This window comes from Muscardinus avellanarius, assembly GCF_963383645.1.
Source record: "Muscardinus avellanarius genome assembly, chromosome: 12".
Lineage (NCBI taxonomy): Eukaryota > Metazoa > Chordata > Mammalia > Rodentia > Gliridae > Muscardinus > Muscardinus avellanarius.
Genome location: NC_137798.1, coordinates 56173395 through 56187609, shown reverse-complemented (window position 1 = coordinate 56187609; position 14215 = coordinate 56173395). Strand labels below are relative to the sequence as shown.

Genomic DNA, 14215 nt, shown 5'->3' with positions numbered 1-14215 from the left:
TAAAGGCACTGATTTGCATTCTAGCCATGCCAGCCATGCCACTGAGCAGCTTGTCCCTGAGTTCAGAACAGAGAGATGGGGAGCTGGGCTGTCAGGCTGGCCTTTGCCTTTAAAGGCTATAGAGTGGGGAATGAGTGAGTCCCCAACCCAGGAAGTGTGTCCCCGCAGAAACAATAGCCAGCCCTGGTGGGCACACTTATCTTCCAGTACTCAGCTCAGACTGCAGGCTTTATAAATATTTAGGGCCGTTCGTCATACACACCAAGGATGCTATGTTTTACAAACTCTTAAAATATTGATCATAGCTAGGCATGGTGGCGCACGCTTGTAATCCCGGCATTCGGGAGGCTGAGACCAGAGGATTATGGTTTGGAGACAGAGACGGCCTCAGCTACTTAGGCCCTTTGCAGCTCAGTGAGACGAGACCCTGTTTAAAAAATAAGAAGGCTTGTAATCCCCGTGCTTGGGAGGCAGAGACAGGAGGATCGCGCAGGTTCGAAGCCAGCTGCGTGCGCTGGCTTAGGAGACCCTGTTTCCAAATAAAAATGTAAAAATAGGTCTGGGAGTGTAGCCCGGAGGTAGAAGGGCTTCCAGGAACCCCAGTACCACCAAAATAAATAAATAAATAAATAATATAAAGGCTAAGCCGGGCATGGTGGCGCATGCTTATAATCCCAGCATTTGAGAGAGGTGGGAGGCTGAGACTTGCTGAGACTGGAGGTAGTTCGTGGACAGCCTCAGCTACTTAGCGAGGCCCTCCGCAACTTAGTGAGACTTGGTTTCAAAATAAAGAATAAAAAAATAGGGGAGGTGCCGGGCGTGGTGGCGCACGCTTGTAATCCCTGTGCTTGGGAGGCAGAGACAGGAGGATCGCGCAGGTTCGAAGCCAGCCGCGCGCGCTGGCTTAGGAGACCCTGTTTCCAAATAAAAAAATGTAAAAATAGGTCTGGGAGTGTAGCCCGAAGGTAGAAGGGCTTCCGGGAACCCCAGTACCACCAAAAAAAAAAAAAAAAAAAAAAAAATAGGGGAGGGAGTGTAGCTCGGAGGTTGAATGCCCCTGGGTTCCATCCTCAGACCCACAAAAAATAAATAAACAAATAAATTAAATAAATAAAAAGACTAAAAAATAAGACTGGGAGTGTAGCTCGGAGGTAGAATGTCCCTGGGTTTCACCCCCAGTACCGAAAAAAAAAAAAAAAGAAAAAAATTCATAAGCATTCCTCCTAAACAGATTTCTGTTTTTCTTTAGTGACTTGCTTTACTAAATTTACTCCCCTTTTAAAAGGGACACTCCAGTGCAGTTGTCTGGGGATCTTTGTTATTTTGGACAATTTCCTTCCTCTCCTTCTGGGCTTGCGATGCCTTCCTGCTTAAAAAAAAAAAAAAAAAAAAAAAAAGGCTGCTTTGGGCCCTGGGGCTGCTGAGATCAGCTCAGCAACCTCTGCTGGGAAAGAATAGTCCTGCGTGTGCCCCCATAATCGTTTTAATTAGCCGTACATTCAGTGGGGCACAAAGGTCTGTGCTGGAGCAGATGGCTGGTGGGGGCAGCGGCTGGGCCATTGTGGGCAGGGGCCCCAGCAGGCCCAAAGGCTGCAGATGCTGGCCCGGCCTTAAGGCTAGAAGCTGGGGCTCTGAGAGACTTGGACCATCTGCTCTGCAATCCACCAAAGCAGGTGTCGCTCCAAAGAAAGCATTCCTGAAATTGGTGCCGCCTGCGCAGCTGACGTGTGCAGAGCATCCTTGCCCAGCTGCAGGATGACCCAGGAGCTGGCCACAATGGGCAGCCTGACACTGAGATGCACGGCCCGTGGGGTGAGTGCAGGGGCTCCTTTTGTCTGCCTGGGGGTGGGGTGGGGGGGACTAAATTCTGTAGGCCACTTTGGGGCCAGGCAACCTCTGACCCTCGCCCCTGTGTCCATTCCCAATGGAGCTGTTGGCCAGTATACTTGGCATGGTGATGAGGAAGCACAGGGCGGCCCCTGCTAGCTGTGGCTGCCCAGGGGACATGGCCTGTAGGGGAGGGTCCGCAGGAGAGGATGATTGCCTCCATCACAATCAGCATCTTGATGTTACAGTTTCAGTTTTTGTTTTTTCTCCTCTAGCTTTATTACGGTATAATTGACAAATAAAATCCTATAGGTTTTTAGTATACATGATGTTTTGATTATGTGTATACATTGTGAGGTGATTAAATCAAGCCAATTGACATTTCAAAGGTATAGTTTTATTTTGGTAGTGGGGGTTGAACCCAGAGGCATTCTATCTCCCTGCAACTTTAGACCCTATTTATTTACTTACTAGTACTGGGGATTGAAACCAGGGGCATTCTACCTCTGAGCTATACCACCCACCCTATTTTTTTTTAATTCTTTATTTTGAAACAGGGTCTTACTAAGTTGCAGACGGACTGTGAACCTGAGACTTGCTGTGAACTTGGAATCCTCCTGTCTCAGACTCCCAAGTACTAAGATTACAGATGTGTGCCACCATGCCCAGCTCTTTTTTAAAAAAAAAAATTTAAATAACTAGATGTAGTGGTTCATGCTTGTAATTCCAGCATTTCGGCAGCTGAGACAGGAGGATCCTGGTTTGTGGACAGCCTCAGCTATTTAGTGAGGCCCGTTGCAACTCAGATCCTGTTTCAAAATAAAGAATAAATAATAGGGCTGGGGGTGTAGCTTGGAGGTAGAATGCCCCTGGGTTCCATCCCCACTGCTGAAAGAAAAAAAATTTCTTTTGAAACAGTCTCATTAAGTTGCTGAGGCTGCCTCAAAATTTCAGTCTACCTGTCTCAGCCTCCCACATACAGAAATTACAAGTATGTACCACCATACTTGGCTGAAGCTATAGTTTTTAGAAGAGACAGTCTACCTCCAAGCTACACTCTGCCCTGACCCCAGGCCCTCTAATTTATTTTATTTTGAAACAGAGTCTCGCTAAATTGCTAAGGCTGGCCTCAAGCCCACGATCCTCCAGTCTCATCCTTCCAAGCACTGGGATTCCAGGTGTGTGCTTTCTTTCGGGTTATTCTTAAAGCTGGCACTGGTCTGTCTTCTGTTTCTTTCCTCTGTCCTGGGCCTAGTTTTGAATAGCCCATTAGTGGGAATCAATTGAAATGCTATGTACTTCACAGATGCTTCCATCATAGCTGGCACTATTCCAAGTGCTTTCTAAATGCTAAGCAAACCTTTGAGGTAGGTATTGTTATTTACTTACACATAAGAAAACTGATGCACAGCGGCTTAAGTGACCTTCCCAAGGCCACCAGACCAGTGAAGGGGGGAGGTGAAAACAACCCAAGGAGTCTGGCTCTGGATTCCAAACGCCTAACCACATCCTGGTTCTGGCTGAAGCAGCAGTGAGAGCTGACCTTCCCTAAGTGACAAGCACGCGCCTCCGTGTCCCTGGCGAGTGGATGTGCCATCCCCACTGGACAGAAGTTAGGTGTCAAGGGGCCACAGGAAACGAGTGAGCCAGACTTAGCCCAGTCTCTCTGCCCAGCACTGTGCTTATCCTCCAGAGTCGGGAGTAGCTGGAGACCCACAGAACACTGTTTAAGCTGGGTGTGGTGGTATGTGCCTGTGATCCCAGTACTTGGAAAGCTGAGACAAGAGGGTTACAAGTTCAAGGCCAGTCTCAGCAACTAAGCAGAGCCTCAGCAATTTTCAAAGTAAAATATAAAAAAGGCTGGGAGTTTAGGTTATAGGCAGAATGCTCCTGGGTTCAATCCGTCCAAAAAAGAAGGTTTTAAGTGTTTATTCTTTCTCCAGTGAGAGGCTAATAAGACTTCAAGAAAAGAAATGGGAAGTCCTCTCATGAATTCAGTATTTATTGCAAGTGCATGCCGGTAATGGTCCCTTCCTTCCTCCCCAGCTCTCTCAGAGACTTTTGTAATTATATCCCTTCCAGGGCTTCTGGTGGACCTGTGTCTAGAGGCCCCTGCCAGCTTTCCCTGTGCTGGGGAAGCCATCAGCAATTAAAGGACCCTGTTCCAGAATGATGCCTCCTTTTATCGGTGTTGTTTCAGTAGCTGAATGATCTAATCCCCCAGCCATCTAACCTGCCTGCCCCCCTTCTCCCCCAGCTTTTTAATTGGAGTGACTGGCTCCAGGCAGTGAGAATGAAAATAAATGAGCTGTGAATGAATTGAATCCCCCCCACCCCTGAAATTACAATTTAATAACAACCACTCTGCTGCTTTGTCCTCCCTTCCTCTTGTTAAAGGAACAGACCTTTGGTGGAGATGAGGGAGAAGCATATCATATCTGGGCAATAAACTGTCTACAGCTGAGGTGGTCTTGGAAAGAAAGCAGAGCCATTAGCATATGCTTGCTTCTTCTAGCAGGATAGTCCCAGAGATGCTATGTGTCTTAGAAAGACCACAGGGGAAGCTGTTTGCCCCAGATTTTGGAATGTGTTTAAGTTATCCCTTACTTTAGGCACCCCCACTTGCCCTAAGAGTATATGAAATCGCTTAAGCTACAGTGGGGTTTAAAAGGCTGTGGCATCTCCAGCCCCATTGGGTTGGACTATCTCAAGAACTCTTTGCACTGGTCTCAGTCTCCACGGCGAGTCTCTCTTTCCACGTGACACTAAGCTTAGGAGGCCTTGACATCAGTCGAGTTAGCCAGTCTGAGCAGCATCTGGGCTTCCCACCAGGCCCCCCACCTGTCACAGCACTGGAGGGTACTGATCGCATTGCAGAAAGGTACTTACCAAAGGGAGGGAACTTCCTGCCTTCACCCTACCCCAAGCCATGAGAATTAACTTAGTGAGAATTTGAGGGCAGTTGGGCAAAAGAAATAGTGAGAGTTGTGCCTATTTATTTTGCATCAACAGCCTCTAGAGCAGTAGAGGACATAAAATCACCTCCCAAGCCAAAATCTCTCCACTGTCTGCTTCCAGTCTTTGTCTGATGGCATGAATACTTTTTGCCAGCAGTAATCATGGTGTAGATGGATCTTTGCCATGCTTTCATTTAACATGTGTTGGGATGTTTTTCCACATCCCTACATAGTTTTTTAATTGTGCTTCTAATGACTACATTGTGATGTATCATTATACTTTATGACCCATTGTTGAATATTTAAGCTGTTTTCAATACTTTATTGTTACAGAAAAGTGCTACAATATCCATATTTAGGCATATGGCTTTTTTTCTTTCTTTAATTATATTGCCTTTGGATAGCAAGTGAAATTATTGGGTGAAAGAAAATGAACATTTTTTATTGCTTCCAGCAATACATAAGGCCATTTCCATGACTAAAAGAATAATAGCTATTTATACTGTTACCAGTAACATATAAACAGGCCTGTTTTAAACAATAATCTTGGTGATGGTAGCAGTTATGTCTTAAATAACTTGCTAGCTTGATAAGATTAATTATGATTTCTCAGTTTTCATTTATACTACTTTGATTAGCATTGAAATGAACCTTTCCCCAAATTTAATTTTGTTGCCTCTTAAGTGAATTGCCTGTCAAATTCTTTGCGTCTCTGCTGGAGACTTGGCATTTTTTTCTTACAAATTTTTATATATAATGGGTACTTCCTCAGGCCTACCCAAATGAATACTTTAAATATGGTAATGAAAAAACTTCTGCAAATATAAACTTAGTATGTAGTTTGAAGTCAGTGATAACATATTCTCCTACCGCTTCTCCCATTTGGTTTCTACTTGTGATTTGGTGGGTTTTATTTTGACCAATGGTTTTGAGATTATAAACTATTGAATTTGTTGTAGGTGAATTTAATGGGTTTAATGATAGGGTATTTAAAATGCTGAATAATGAATTTTCACAATCCTGGATGCCAAAGTAGGATGAACATTTGAATCACTTTCTCTGATTAATGAGGAAATAAATGTAGAGGGACAGGATGCTTTCATTAGTGGGGCTTTCTTGATTTAAAATTTATATATAAGCCAGGCATGGTGGCGCACGCTTGTAATCCCCACGCTTGGGAGGCAGAGATAGGAGGATCGCGCAGGTTCGAAGCCAGCCTCCCTGGCTTAAGAGACCCTGTTTCCAAATAAAATATAAAAATAGGTCTGGGAGTATAGCCCGGAGGTAGAAGGGTTTCCAGGAACCCCAGTACCACCAAAATAAGTAAATAAATAAAAATGTGTATATATAAAAACTGTTGAATTCTGACCAGAAATTGTGAGAAAATCCAGGGTGGACTGATGACTCTACCATTGCCTCCTGGAGCTGCTATCTCTTACACACACACACACACGCACGCACGCACACACGCAGCATGGAGACCTGTCTTTGTGTAGAAATGTGGGCTAGGGGAGCTGATAAAACATCATCAGGAAAAAAACCAAGCCAACATTGCACTGTGCCCTCGTGATTCCATTTCCATGGATACCGTGTATACTAGTGACTTTCAAATGCAATCTGCATGAGCCATAGTGAACTTACACATTTTGAATTATGGCCTTTGGTGTCTTGTATGGCAAGAGTACTCTGTCTCAGCTGTGTCCTTTGGGGGTTTCAGTTTAGCTCTGAACCTGTGCTGTCTTCAGTGTTTTTGTGAGTAAATTATGGAACTGTAAACTCATGGTAGGTAAATGCCTGTCCCTCGTTTAGGAGGAGAGAATCACTGTGAGTGTGGAGAATGAGTGTGCTCAGGCTGCCTGCAAGAAGAACCTCGACTCACACCAATTTGAACAAATTACTGAAAGACCGTTTAAGAATTGTTTCAGGTAGCATGCCATCTGCTATGAGGAATCCAGGCTCTAGGAACAGGAATCAATTAAGCCTATTTTCCTGCTCAGTTTATTTCAGGGTTCTAAGAAATCAGTTAGTGTTCTATATTTCTGTCATCCCAGAGAATGGGCTGGCTAATCCTTATCAAAGGTAGCTTCAAGCTGGGTGCAGTGGCACATGCCTGTAATCCCAGTGCTTGGGGGTCTGAGACAGGAGGACTGCAGCTTCAAGACCAGCCTCACAAATGCAGCGAGACCCTCAGCAACTCAACGAGACCCTGTTTCAAAATAATAACAAGCTAGAGATGTAGCTCAGTGAGAGAATGCCCTAGAGAGTGAACTGCTGTAGGAAGTCTAGGACTTCTTTCTGATTAAGTTCCAAAACGTACTGATCATCTCTTGTCCTCTCTAGCGTTGGAAGACGCCACGCAGCGAGGAGTATGAAGCAGAAGGTGAGAGCTGAGCCTGTGGGGAGCGCGTGGGAGGGAAGGGCTGCGCTGCCATGCCTTGGGCGCTCTGCACACCCTGCCTTCCACATCTTATGCTGGAGACTGGTTGGGAATTAACGCTAGCAACAACTGCCACACAAAACTCATTCCCAATTGGTAGCTTTTAAGTTGGGTGCAGTGGCACATTCATGCAATCCCAGTATTTGGGAGACTGAGACAGGAAGATCGCAGGTTCGAGGCCAGCCTTGGCAACTTGGCGAGACGCTCTGCAACTTAGCAAGACCTTGTTTTAAAATAAAAAACAGGATTAGGGGTGTGGGTCAGAGGTAGACCACCCCTGGGTTCAATTCTTAGTACAAAAAAAAAAAAAATCCTGGCTTTTAGCATCACAGAAAAGAGGGCAGCTAAGATATGGAATTCCTCTGACAGGTTAATTTTCATTTTATAGAAACTTTCAAATTAATGTGCGAACAGCCCTCTAACCTAAATAGTAACCTATTAAAATGCAGCCCTTGCAAGCTTAATGGGTTTGAGAAGCAGCAGAACACAGTGATCCTCTGACCACCAGATGGCACTGAGGTTCCGCTGACAGGCCTTCAGCCCACTGCCTACCTGGGTTAATTGTGCTTAAGTGTAATTACACATTCTCTAGGCCTCCAGGCCGGAAAGACACTGCAGTAATGAGATCAATTTCTGTGGGTAAATGGTAGGGGTGGCACTGAGTGCTCCTCTCAACCCTTCACGGTTCTTCCAGGCATGCAGAACTGTGCCAGTGATTATCTTGTGTAAAGTTATGACTTCACAGACTCTGATATGTAAGTCAATACAGAAGTAAGGATTTGTAATAGAGAATAGGCTTGATGCTTAAATAAGTAGTTTGATCCTTCTCTTCAAATTGAACTTATCCTTTATATTGTAGATAATCAGAAACTTGCAGCTTGACAACCCTTTATCCTTTCAAGTTGGATTGTTTGATGTCTGTAGGTCAGAATATTCATAGATAGAGACTTTGGGGAACAGGCAAACCTTGGGAGGTTCATTGTGAAATTGTTCCCTTTTCAGCAAAAGATGTTCTCGTACTTTAGAAAGGAAGTGGAAAGCCGGGCTGGTGGAGCACGCTTGTAATCCCCGCGCTTGGGAGGCTGAGACAGGAGGATCACGCAGGTTCAAAGCCAGCCTCAGCTGGCTTAAGAGACCCTGTTTCCAAATAAAAAATATAAAATAGGTCTACAGCCCGGAGGTAGAAGGCCCCTGGTTTTTCCCCAGTACCACCACGAAAGAAAGAAAGAAAGAAAGAAAGAAAGAAAGAAAGAAAGAAAGAAAGAAAGAAGAAATAAAACTGGAAGCTGTAGTTGAGGCAGGGTTTATGGAACTTCAGGACATCTCTCAGTAGAGCTAGCCTTCTATTATCACAGGATGCCTAAGCTTGCGATGTTCTTAGTTGGAATAAAACAGGTCCCAGGCCTCATAGAGCACTGCTCAGGAGAGCATGCTCCTTACCACAGGGCAGGAAAGTGCCTCCTGGCTCCAGTTACAGCCTAAGAACCAGTGGTTCCATTATATTGGAACTTTAGGACCAATTCAAAGTGAGATCAAAATTTTTAGTCTTCTTTTTAACTGTATTTATTTTCAAAAAGTACCTTTTTTGAGGATAGATAATCTCCCTTTGCAATTCCTTTGGAAACAAATTAGTGTATACTTTGATTTCAGGCCAGTTAAGGTTTTGGAACCCAGATGACTTGAATGCGTCGCAGAGCGGGTCTTCCCCTCCCCAAGACTGGATAGAAGAGAAACTGCAGGAGGTTTGTGAAGACCTGGGGATCACACGTGATGGGCACCTGAACCGGAAGAAGCTGGTCTCCATCTGTGAGCAGTACGGCCTACAGAATGTCGATGGAGAGGTAGGCCTTGCAGTGTGTTTTGATTCAGAAATAAGAATAGCAGTCAAGGTTTAGCTGGCCACAGGCTGCAGACAACCAGGTTGTGGCTCTCAAAGCTTCTTGGACTATTTTCTTTCTTCCTAGGAAGTCATTCTTAAAAGATTTTATCTAGGAGGAACTCATGTTGGGGGAAGGAAAAATTGACAAGAGATGACACTCAGTGTGTACCGTGTGCCCTCACTGTGCTGGCCGTTACCCCGGGTGAAGCTATCAGACACCTCTGTGAACATGTCATCAAGGAAAATATGGGGAAGCATGGAGGAAGAATTAGGGAATTCCAGAGTTAGGCTGGGAGAATAGTATGAAGGCCAGGCTGATAAGATTAGATTTTTTGAAAGAAGATTTCAGTGTCATCCCTGGGTCCTCAAAAAATTTAAACAATGTATAGGGAAAGTTTTCTCACCAATGATGGCCTGAATTGCCTAATTTACAAATGGGTTGGTGTGAAGAGAGCCTTGGGCTAGATGGAGCAGCCAAGAGTGTTACCATATTCTGGTCAAGAGGAAATGATTGATTGTCTTGACAATCCAGAGTCTTTAAAGGAGCCCCTCCAAAAGACTCTTCCTTGGTAACACTCTGAGCTTTACATTTCCCGGAAAATTAAGAGGGGACCTGTAGAAGTGGGTACACGAATAGCTGTAAAACATAATGTAAGAAATTCCAAGAGATGTCTTTCAAAAAGCCAAAATTAGGATCAGGGAGAGTTAGAGATTGGGGCTATATTTGCAGCTTTGTAATCTTTGGTTATAATGGTATTTGAAACTATGCTGTGTGCTTGCTGAGGGGTTAAGTGGTATTATTTTCCTAACCAAGAAAGAAGTTTGTTTGTTTGTTTGTTTGTTTGTTTGTTTGTTTGCGGTACTGGGAATGAAGCCCAGGGGCATTCTACCTCCAAGAGATACCCCCAGCCCTATTATTTTATTCTTTCTAATTCTGAAACAGGGTCTCACTCAGTTGTGAAGGGCCTCACTAAGTAGCTGAGACTGTCCGTGAACCACTATCCTCAGGTCTCAACTTCCTGAATGCTGGGATTAAAAGCATTCACCACCACGCCCGGCTTAAGAAAGAAGTTTTTATCAAGTTTCATGATAAGCTGGCTTGCAGAAAAGTTATATTTTATAAATTTTTCCTTCTCCCTTCCATGTGTGACCATATCCACCATTTGACTATCTTTTTAATGGCTCAGCAGTAAGTTTTTTTTTTCAGTGGTGACTATTGAGTCATAAAATTCATTTCACCCTCCTAATTTATACACCAGCACAGTACGCAGAACCTCGGGATGTTTTTGCCAAGAAATATTGCACAAACTTGGATTATTTATCTGAAAACAATTCTTGGAATAAACTATAGTCATCACGAGTTGCCATCTTTGCTTCCACAGTGGAGTTCCCAAAACCCAGGGAAAGAAATGGCGCCGTGAGTTGTGTTTCTTTGCTCTGAGGAGGAGGGGGAAAGCATTGCCTGTTAGCAAAGAGCTTTGACTCAGTGTTTTCCCCTCTAAGACCTGTGAGATACTTCGGTACTTTTGATGACTAGCTAAAAATCAGAGAGGAGCTGGGAGGGGGATCAAGATGACATCATTGGCATGCAGCTCCGAGCCCTAGGATTTTACAATGGAAATCAATGTGAGCTCTAGCCACCCCCTCATTGTGCAGATAAGACAGTGAGATCGATTCTGCCTACAGTTTTCATGAGAGGGAACGAGCATCACTCCCACATGGCTATGACTAGGACCCTGCTTTCCAGAAGTGAGGACAGCCGTACGTCAGAGATGGCACTGGTGCCTGATGCGCCACACTCACCCTACAACGGTTTTATTTGACTGGCTCAATGTTTTAAAATTTGAACTTTGCCGGGCGTGGTGGTGCACGCTTGTAATCCCTGCACTTGGGAGGCAGAGACAGGATCGCGCAGGTTCGAAGCCAGCCCTGCTGGCTTAAGAGACCCTGTTTCCAAATGAAAATATAAAAAAAAAAATAGGTCTGGGAGTATAGCCTGGAGGTAGAAGGGTTTCCAGGAACCCTAGTACAACCCCCCCCCACACACACACACCAAAAAAAAAAAAAAAAAAAAAAAAAAATTGGGAGATTTTTCTTTGTCTTTTTTTTTTTTTTTTTTTGGTGGTACTGGGGTTCCTGGAAGCCCTTCTACCTCCGGGCTACACTCCCAGACCTATTTTTACATTTTTATTTGGAAACAGGGTCTCCTAAGCCAGCGCGCACGGCTGGCTTCGAACCTGGGCGATCCTCCTGTCTCTGCCTCCCAAGCAATTGGATTACAAACGTGCGACACCACGCCTGGCAAAATTTGGGAGATTTTTCTTAAAAAAAAAAATTCAAAGCTCTGGCTCCATTTTGTGGAGACACAGTGAGATGTGGCCACCTCCTTAGGAGGGGGCATGAGGTCATTTGTTTCAGCTCCTCAACTCTGTCTAGTGCTAACTACCCCGCCTCATTTCTTCCCATCACCTTCTGGGTATCTATCTATCTCATTGAGCCCAGGGGTATTCTACTTCTGAGCTAGAACCCCAGCCCTATTTTAGATTTTGTTTTATTTTTTTATATTTTTTTTATTTTTTATTTTTTGGTGGTACTGGGGTTCCTGGAAACCCTTCTACCTCCGGGCTACACTCCCAGACCTATTTTTGCATTTTTATTTGGAAACAGGGTCTCCTAAGCTAGCGCGCGGAGCTAGCTTCGAACCTGCGCGATCCTCCTGTCTCTGCCTCCCAAGCGCGGGGATTACAAGCGTGCGCCACCACGCCCGGCTGACCTATTTTATATTTTTGAAACAGGGTCTCTTACACCAGTGCGGCTGGCTTCGAACCTGCGCAATCCTCCTGTCTCCGCCTCCCAAGCGCGGGGATTACAAGCGTGCGCCACCACACCCGGCCTTTAGATTTTGTTTTAAAATAGAGTCTCACAGCCAGGTATGGTGGCATGTATCTGTAATTATAATACTTGGGAGGCTGAGGCAGGAGGATCACAGGGTCAAAGCCATCCTCAGCAACTTAGCAAGACCCTCAGAAATCTAGGGAGACCTTGTTTCAAAATAAAAAATTGAAAAATAGAACAAGGGAGTCTGTAGTTCAGGCACAGAATTCCACTGAGTTCATAAATAAATAACTAAAAATTTGAGTATGTATGACAGAGAATTGAGGCCTATATTACAGTGGACTCAATCAAAGGTTTTAATGCAACAAGACAAAAATTGTCATCCATTCTGTCTTCTTCCTAAGAGGTCTAGCATCAACTGGGAGCTTGTTAGAAATACAGAATTTCAGAGCAGAATCTACATTTTAAGATCTCCAAGTTATTTCTGTTCTGTTCATGTTTTCTTCCTACAGAAAAATTGTGCTCCATAGAATGCAGGCTTCTGACTGCCTGCAGGAGGGCTTTCCCTTCCTCCTTGTCTTGTGGTTTTAATGATGTATGCTGTCTCTGTCCCTTCCCCTTGTTTTCTGTGGAGCTAGGGGAACAAACTGTCCCCTAGGCAAGCCTCTGGATGGGGCTGTGGCGCAGTCTCCACTTCTGTTATATCACGAGGGCCACTTGATTACCATCAGAGGGTGCAAAGCAGCCAGTCAGAACTCTCATCTCTACATTTCTTGGAATCCTTCTGTTGCACACACACAAAATCCTTACCAAACCATTGTCTCTCCTGGGCTAACACGTTAAAACAAAAATCCAGCTCATGCAGTGCTGTTCCGTATGATCATAGTGATTGGTCCCAGACAAATCTGGGACCCACCAAATGCTGGTGAGCCGACTTTAGCGTAAGCCAAACATCGTTTAGAATAGAAGCTCCCAAACTCATTCACCTAACTCTCTGGAAATCGACCTTCTTTAAGTGAATACACAGAAAGACACAGTGAAATTCCACTTTCTTTTATGGATCTATATTTTGCATTCTGGCACCTCTGAGGAGGGATGGGGTGGGGTGCAGTACCACCCACTTTGGGAACTTATGACCTAAAGTCACCACCATTTAAAGGCATAGTGAAAATGTCTGACTAATGATTATTATTTTGATGCCGAGAGGCTATATCTTTACTTTTTTAAGTATATTTTTTAATTTGTAAGAATAACAAGCAACACTAGAGATAACCTGTTCTAAGAGTGTGAGTAAAAGAAAGCTCATTGCTAAATTGCATAAAATTAGGGAGGTGTTGACAATGGGCTTCTGTTTAGTTTGTGTGTGAGGAGAAAACATACTATTACCGGAAAGGAAAAGCATTGGTGAGAAGAGAGCAAAGGGGCATCGTTGTGCTTCTGGAGGCTCAGGATCAACAGTGCTGTGGATTTCTGCTGGCCAGAAGTGTCCTCTAGGCCTTGTGCTATTTTGAGTGAAGTATTTGAAATATGTGATTACTCTTTTCTAGATGCTGGAGGAGGTGTTTCATAATCTTGATCCTGATGGTACAATGAGCGTAGAAGATTTTTTCTACGGTTTGTTTAAAAATGGAAAATCTCTGACACCATCAGCATCTACTCCTTATAGACAACTGAAAAGGCACCTCTCCATGCAGGTAAGACATCAACAGTGTTAGAACCCATTTGATGATCTCTAGTGAATGAATCTACTTTCTAGAGCAAAACACCAAGGGGAGAAAGTACAAAGTAAATAGAGAATAAAGATTTTTTTTCTTCCATTGGGGAAAAAAAAAGGTTGGCTTGAGACATGACCATAAATTACACAGCAGGAAGACCACTAATTATGTCTCTTGACTTCAACTTGGGGTCAGAAGAACCCTGGTGTTAAGTAGAGACATATCTGGCAAAGGACGATTTTTTAAATATGCTTTTATTGGCGCACTACAGTCTTACATCATCATGTCAATCGTGTTGACAGTAACTTACATGCACACAGCACTTGGTAGCCTTGCTGTCTCCCTTCCCATCCCCCAGGACAGTTGTTTTTGATAAGCAGTTGTGTTTGGTAACCTCTGTAGTCCTGACTCATCTGGAAACAGAGATAAAAGGCACCAGTGACTTTTGTTTTTCTTAGCAGTGTGGGTTAAATCCTGCTGCCCATGGTCAGGACCGGCCAGTTTTGGTCTTGACCAGCATCTGGTTGAAATGCCTGGATTTCAGCAGGCTTTGCTCAAGTCTCTT

General features: G+C 44.3%; 1 protein-coding gene across 5 annotated transcripts in view; it reads left to right on the top strand.

Annotated features, from left to right (window-relative positions):
* Positions 1-14215, top strand: part of NIN (ninein) — a gene marked incomplete at both ends in the record, with an annotated part of 106246 nt that overhangs the window by 32438 nt on the left and 59593 nt on the right. For all 5 annotated transcript variants that reach the window (XM_080708090.1, XM_080708089.1, XM_080708093.1 and 2 more), the window contains 3 exons: positions 7125-7164; positions 8872-9062; positions 13483-13629. In XM_080708090.1, the coding sequence (XP_080564216.1) occupies positions 7125-7164; positions 8872-9062; positions 13483-13629 (378 nt within the window). The remainder of the gene's footprint in view (positions 1-7124; positions 7165-8871; positions 9063-13482; positions 13630-14215) is intronic.